At 51.0% G+C, this 6,759-nt stretch overlaps 2 protein-coding genes across 2 annotated transcripts; one reads left to right on the forward strand and one right to left on the reverse strand.

Annotated features, from left to right (window-relative positions):
* Window positions 1-547: 547 nt before the first annotated feature.
* P153DRAFT_68283 (uncharacterized protein) lies at window positions 548-2,849 on the forward strand. Its single transcript, XM_033673339.1, has 3 exons — window positions 548-633; window positions 809-991; window positions 1,044-2,849. Exons 2-3 carry the CDS (start codon window positions 935-937, stop codon window positions 2,694-2,696), a joined length of 1,710 nt encoding a protein of 569 aa, XP_033521093.1. The 5' UTR covers window positions 548-633; window positions 809-934; the 3' UTR covers window positions 2,697-2,849.
* A 982-nt stretch (window positions 2,850-3,831) lies between these two features.
* On the reverse strand, window positions 3,832-6,506 carry P153DRAFT_433243 (HET-domain-containing protein). The gene is made up of 2 exons (XM_033673012.1): window positions 5,686-6,506; window positions 3,832-5,629 (listed from the first exon to the last, which is right to left on the reverse strand). The coding sequence occupies exons 1-2, from the start codon at window positions 6,284-6,286 to the stop codon at window positions 3,876-3,878; spliced, it is 2,355 nt and encodes a 784-aa protein (XP_033521094.1). The 5' UTR covers window positions 6,287-6,506; the 3' UTR covers window positions 3,832-3,875.
* Window positions 6,507-6,759: the final 253 nt, after the last annotated feature.

Below are 6,759 nucleotides of genomic sequence, written 5' to 3' on the forward strand. Positions count from 1 at the left end.
AAGCGAGTCGACCTGCGAGTGGTGGAATATGCACAGCCACTCTGCGCCACTAAGTGTACCCAATCGTTAACGTTCGCTTCGTTGCAGACCCTGTCTAGCATTTATCGGATTGTGCAAGTTTATACGGTAGTCGAGTGCAGAAGTTCACCGCGAGCATGCTCACGAGCGCTACGTTGGCCTCTCACAAGCCCTTCTCCTCATACCGCATAACAAGTGCGGGGTCGGCGCGTTCCATGCGCGACATGTCCCCTACTATCTCCCCAAGCAGACCCCCTCACTCGTCAAATACACAGCGTAACCGTTGCGTCTCCTGCTCGCCAACATGTCCGACATGATCGAGCAACTCGCATGCTATAAGCGATGCACTAAAGTCGCACTCGACTGGGTCTGGAGTAACAGCAGCCAATCGCGTAGAAACACACGGCAGGCCTTTCACACGACGGCCAAGATCGTGGTAGCTGCGGAAAATATCCGCGCTGCTGGGAAACAGGTTCCGGGGTATGTCGTTACAGCGCTGCGCGACGCTATCAGATATCGATGGCGGTTGCACAGTGCTTTTGCGGCGGCTGATGCTGGCTCCAAGGCTGAGGAAGTAAGAGCAAGAGACGATCGTCATAAGGTCTTTATCATGCGGTGAGTTGCGGCTGTCTTAGGGGCGTGGATTGTCTGCTTATCATATCGCGAAAGTCTGCAGAAGACGTTGGATATGTTGCTTCCTTTGGAAGACAAAAGTCCTGCTGCGATGATGCACTGCAAGCATGAACAAGTTCGTCAATTCACGAGGAATGACCAGTCTAATCGCTTTCAGTCCCTTAGTGAGGTCGAAGATAGGGGGGCTGGGCATGTTCACGTCGATGCTATCCAGACGGATGTCGTCGAGCCTGCAGAACCCGGGATATCTGAGACAATTCAGCTGCCCTGGGCTATAGAAGATATGGTTCTGAAGGACGACGAGTTTGCAGAATACTGCTCCCTGAGCATATTAATGAATGTAAGGCCAGTCCTCTTATTCATAACAGTCACGTGGACTGAATTAAGCGTAGGAGCTCGATACACTGCTAGAAACGACGAACACGTATTGGGCAGAGGCAGCGGATGGAGGGATGCCCATCCCGGTAGCAGCATGGCTGTCTACTACTGTCTTTCACGCCGTGGCAAGAATCTTCACCAGATACAGTACCATCGCTCCATCCTACGACGTCCTGATGGAGAAGTGGTTCAAGCACCGCGAAATATGGCCGTGGCGCATCCGATTCCGTGATATCCCCGCGCTGAGTAAAGAGGAAGGGCCGTGCTGGGATGGCATCGCCCTTTGGTACTATGGCAAACTGCTCAGTGACTGTAGAACGCAGAAGGAGTATGAGAAAATCGTTCCAACCGCGGGGAGTAGGCAGACGCCGCAGATGCTTATTCCCAACCCCGCGACGACCTCCTATCGCGACGTGGCCGAATACGACAACGCCATGGACAAGATGCAGGAGAGCATGCGTCTGGGCCTCGTGGAGAAGCGAGGAATTCGCAAACTCGAGCCCGCCGGGGCGCTGCAGTATGTCTGCGAGCCGCTGCTCCCAGTGCTTGCGAGCGCGCTGGCCAACAAAAACGACCCCGTGCCCTTCCATCTCGTCTTCGGCTACGAAATGCTTCTCTCGTCATTCAAGACGCATCTCTGGCGTAACCCACGGCAAAACTGCCGTCTCGCCGCCCTCCGTCTAGCCATGGAGGTGAAAAGCGAGGCCGAAAAGGCCGCAGACCCGGCGCTCTTCAACTGCAAATGCACAGCCAAAAATTGTATCCTGTGCACCATGCAATGGGGTCTTGCTGATACCGCGTCCCGTCTCGATGCCTACGTTCGGGAGGTCAGATTCGACCTGTACTACCAAGCCCCCTGGACGGCGGGCTGCCACATGGTCGAGACGCTGGTCTTCGCCCGCTACGAGGGCTTGAATCTGTGTCTCAGCTCCGGCATCGTGGCCGCGCTGCTGCATCTGTACAACGCGCTCGTGCACGTGAGCCCTGCGATGCCGCGCGTTAAGCTCCTCGATGACTTCTGCGCTCTGTTCAAAGAGCAAGTCTTCCTAGGCACCTTGCCCATGGACAACTTCTCATCGCATTTCCGCCGCGCAATGGGCGGCAAGTTATCCAAACCCGGCAGTGAAGACGGCCCCTCCTCCCCGTCGTCGTCGCGCATTGCCCTCCCGACAAAAGCACAACTCACACACGCTATCAAACCAGGCTCCTCGCTCTTCTACGACATGCATAACTTCAGCTTCGCGCCCACACCTGCTATCTGGACACGTGCATACCTCGGTCCCGGCACCGCGGCCACGTCGGCCAAGAAACAGCGCGACGTGCTTGACCTCGTCCACACCGCGCCCTTCAACGTGCCGCTAGGGAAACTCGGCGACGCGGTTATGTCCGAGTTCACTGGCTCGCAGCCCATGATGCGCATCAATTATTTCGCCATCCACTCTTTCTGCGCCCGGGTGATGCGCGCGCTGGACGAAGCGCTGCTGTATGGCAGCAAGGTGCATGGCGTGCATATCGTGGATGACTTGCTGGGGGGAATTATGCGGCATTTGGGAGATGACGGGGCAAGACGGGTGCTACGATTCTGGGGGCCGATGGTGTGTGTGAAGAGGGTTTTTGGGGAGGTGGATGGGCAGAGAGGAATGGAAGGGTTTTTGTGGCGCGTTTAACGCGCTGGATAGGTTTATGGCGGGTCAGTGTTGGGAGTGCGCATAGTGGGATTATATTACCGGTCTATGACATCTTACCGCGCTGTGTGTCTGTTTTTGATGTCCCGTTTAAATACTCAGTGTCTACTAGTCGTACTTACAACTCAGATGCTGGCTCGTGCGTAGTTGGGCCAAGTAGCCCCCCAGCCAAACAAAACAAAACATACCCACAAGCACAAATACAACACGCCGTGAAGAGAACAATCCCAACCAACGAAGCCACCCGATCAGCAGCGCGTCGATCCGCCCTCACGCTTAGCTCGATATCGAAAGACGTAACCCAAAACAAAACCTACTTGCTATACAGCATAGCATGTCCACGTTAATATGCGTACGCTGGCCTGATGCGCAGTATGCAATACGCCTAGCCTCGTTCCATATCATCTTGCTGTGTCGGGTTTCAGCGCTTAGGATAAAAACCTTCTTGGTATTTCTCTGCTGCTGATGGGTGGGGTAGATTATGTGCAGCCGCCAAGTACAAATTTCCATACATGGGTCTGTGAAGCGAGATCGGTGGATTGGGTGCTGGAGTTGTGAGTACTGGGTGTTGCGGCGTGGTGTGTGGAGGGTTGGGTAGACCTGTTGCGTGTGTGAGTCTTGGGGATATGGGTTGAGGGTGGGGGGTTATGGATGTGGGGTTATGGATGCGGGGTTATGGATGCGGGGTTTTGTGTACTGTGCTGGTGTAGTGGGATATAGAGAGCATCATTGAACAGTGTTTTCTTTTCTTGGTACATTGGTACTGGGCGTGTGAAGTCGATATGGAATTTACGGGTTAATCACTTACAACACTAAGTCACACTTGCGAACTCTTTTTTTCTCTAGTGAAGTCAAAATTCTATTTGATATAGTGATGGCTGGTACCGAAGCCTGCGGGCTGGAGAAAAAGTTGGCGTAATTTGCTCAAAACTCTAATGAAAGCCTTGAGAGAATTCATATTACCTGACTTTGCTTTGAGTAGAGCCAATTCTCCAATGTAGAAGGATAAGGCTTGAAAATGAGGTTCTGCTTGCGAAAGTAATACTCTATGTTCTCCTGAATTGGGGAAAAAGGAATACCATGTGTTGCATTACAAACTGATCTCCCAAGTATCAGTGGGTACATCGAGTGAAAATTAGACTCAACTGACCAGTGTACGCCTTAAATGATTGTCACTTCAACTTCGGTGCCACAGTCAACCGCTTCACCTCCACTTTGTCTCATAAAGAGGCCTACTCGCAGATAGGGCTGCCGTAGCGTATAGACTGTTTCCGTCCGTTGCGGTATCCCATCTTTAGGGACTTCACCAACGCATTGGGCATCTACGGCCTTGCAGAATGATGCTTCATCCTCCGCATCATCCGTTTCTGAGAACAACACAAGCCCATACATGCCGTCATCTCGACCGATATCGAAGGTTTTGAGCCGTTTCCGAATGTCCTCTTTTCTTGAAGACTCGCCGTCTAACTTCCAGTCGAAAGTGCATGAAATTCCACCACCAAAGCATTCCCGGGGCCAGAAGATTCGACTATATCTGTCGTCTTCCTGATTCTTTGTTGATCCGTCGTAGCTTGTGTTTAGAGGAGGAAGCGACAGACGTCTCATTACTCCCCTCAGGGTGATGCTAGACCCAGGTTTGACGGCAACCATAGCATCAGATCGAAGCGGAGGTAGATTCCATCTGAGAAGCTGAAATTGTTGCTTGAATATCGAGGGAAATCGGTGGTTTACTGAGCAATCTCGAGAGGCCCAGCTCCATGATGGCGCACAATACGTTTCGGTAGCTGTAAGCGACGCTATCATGTGTTCGAACGTGTCGGCAGGTTCGAAAGCATCCCAACAGAGCTGTTCCATCAAGGAACCTCCAAGCGCATTAGTGTATGGATAAATAGGATCGCTTTCAGTGCTGCTTGTGTCATGCCACAATCCAGCAAGGTACTCGACAGGTTGACCGATCTCCCTTGCTGCCTTGCTAATTAGTCGTGCCACACCAGACACCGCACTCAGACGATCGCCGCGATACGTGAGATTCTTGCTTGAGTACTCATCAATGTTCCACAAGTGGCGGTCGAAATGGTCCAGTACACCAGCCTGTTGGCCATAAGGTGATTGTATGCCGCTCTCCATCAATGCCAGTTCACGACATTGCATTTGTAACATCGTCTCGCCGAATATCAGCAACCGCGTAGCTAACTTCTTCTCCTGATATACCCAGGCACGGCTGTTCCATCTCGAAGACTCGTAGTCGACGCGTATTTGTTCATCAGACTCTAGATATAGTGTGTATCCGCCACGAACATCCGGGCTCAACATTGACTTGAATGGGATGGTTATATTTGGTTTGCTGGATCGCCGGAGGAACGAGGCATCGCAAGCTGCACTAGCCGCAGCACCGATGGTGACATGTGCGTATGCAAAGACGTAGGACATTTGTGAGGACTCTCGCTCCCAATCTGCAAGATCGTCCTGGATGATGCAAAGGGCGTCGATCCACAGGTATCGAAGGCCAAGCTTACGAGCAACTAAAATAGCTTCTTGGAAGACTATAGGAAGATCATTGACTGAGATTATCGCTTGGCGCGCACCAATTGTCTCTGAGGTCGTGGTGAACGGCACTGCAGAACCCCAACAATAGCTTAGCGCTGCATATTTTAAATCTAGTTTTGATTCCGTCTCCAAGCGTGATTCCACATCATCCAAAAGTACCACATGATTGTCTGCAGGCTCTGGGCCGAGGTCTAGGAGGCGCGTTGGGATGAAAGATGGCTTGGACGAGTCCACGGGAGTTTTACAACTCACGTGATTTTTAAGACAATCACCCAACCAATTTTTCATGCGCGTGACATTTCCCGAAGATAATGGACCTCTAACGTCAAAGGGAGACCTTCTAATATTGAGCCAGTCACGACAACGTCCTACTATAATTCAGTCCTGTCGCAGTAGAGAGCAACCAAGAGGTGATAGGACCTACCAAAATCCGCTGCTACTGGGAAGTAGAACAAACCAGCACGATCGAACTCTAGGCCAGGATGCCAAGTGATTACAGTCACTCCCTCTAGTGAATACTCTGGTTCCTCCGACTCCTTCGAACGCGATTCCCATTCATACCGTATGAAGTGCTGAAGAAGTGAGCCTTCTTCTCGCCACCAGGCAGAAAGTGATTCCCACTCATATCGTATGGAGTACCGAAGAAGTGAGCCTTCTTCTCGCCACCAAGAAGTATCTTGATACCTCTTGATGAATGATTTTTTGAGCGCTTGACAGAAGACACAAGTCTGAGTGTTACCGACGCTTTGCGACGATAATTCATCGAGGTTGGGTAGCGTAGCGGTGCGTTCTAGTCCCATACTTGCCACAAGATTGGGGACATCCGTATCTTCCGGCCTTCTTAGGCAGTATTCGTAGGATTTTCCTAGGCTTGAAAACGTCGTCCAGTCGTCTGCCTTGAAACGTGAAAGATTGAGCGTCGGATGGCTTGAGGATACGTTCACAAATCCACCGGCCCGTGCATCGTCTAGGATCAAAGCCTGCAGGCAAAGCCTACACAAAACATCTTCTCGTCTGTTACTCATGAGGACTATCGCTCGTTGTTGTGAGCAGCTAGATTGGTGTCTAGCCTAATTTGGAATGAGGCGTTTGTTGTTTTAGTGGGATTCGAACGACCAAAACTCTTTAATAACAATTTTGAGTATGATTCGATGTAGTATCGGCGCCGTGTAACGAGGTAACATTTGACGACTCGGATAGTACAACGTACGGTGTATATTCGAGGTAGATCTGGGAGGGGGTGGCTGGACGCTGCACCTGTTATTCGTTATATGCAGTGACGTAAGCTGGTTGGTTTGACGGCAGAAAATCTTGGCTGTGGCTGCTACGTTGCATATGTAGGCTCCACCTTGAAAATACACCACTGAGGTACCGCGTCAGTGTAAAATACACTAGGTTAGGTAAAATTACACTACGTATAAGGGTAAATTTATACTTTTATACTATATCTAGCTAAATTTACCTAATATTCTAGGTAATTTATACTAATATTAAAAGA

This window comes from Dothidotthia symphoricarpi, assembly GCF_010015815.1.
Source record: "Dothidotthia symphoricarpi CBS 119687 unplaced genomic scaffold P153scaffold_16, whole genome shotgun sequence".
Taxonomy (NCBI): Eukaryota; Fungi; Ascomycota; class Dothideomycetes; order Pleosporales; family Dothidotthiaceae; genus Dothidotthia; species Dothidotthia symphoricarpi.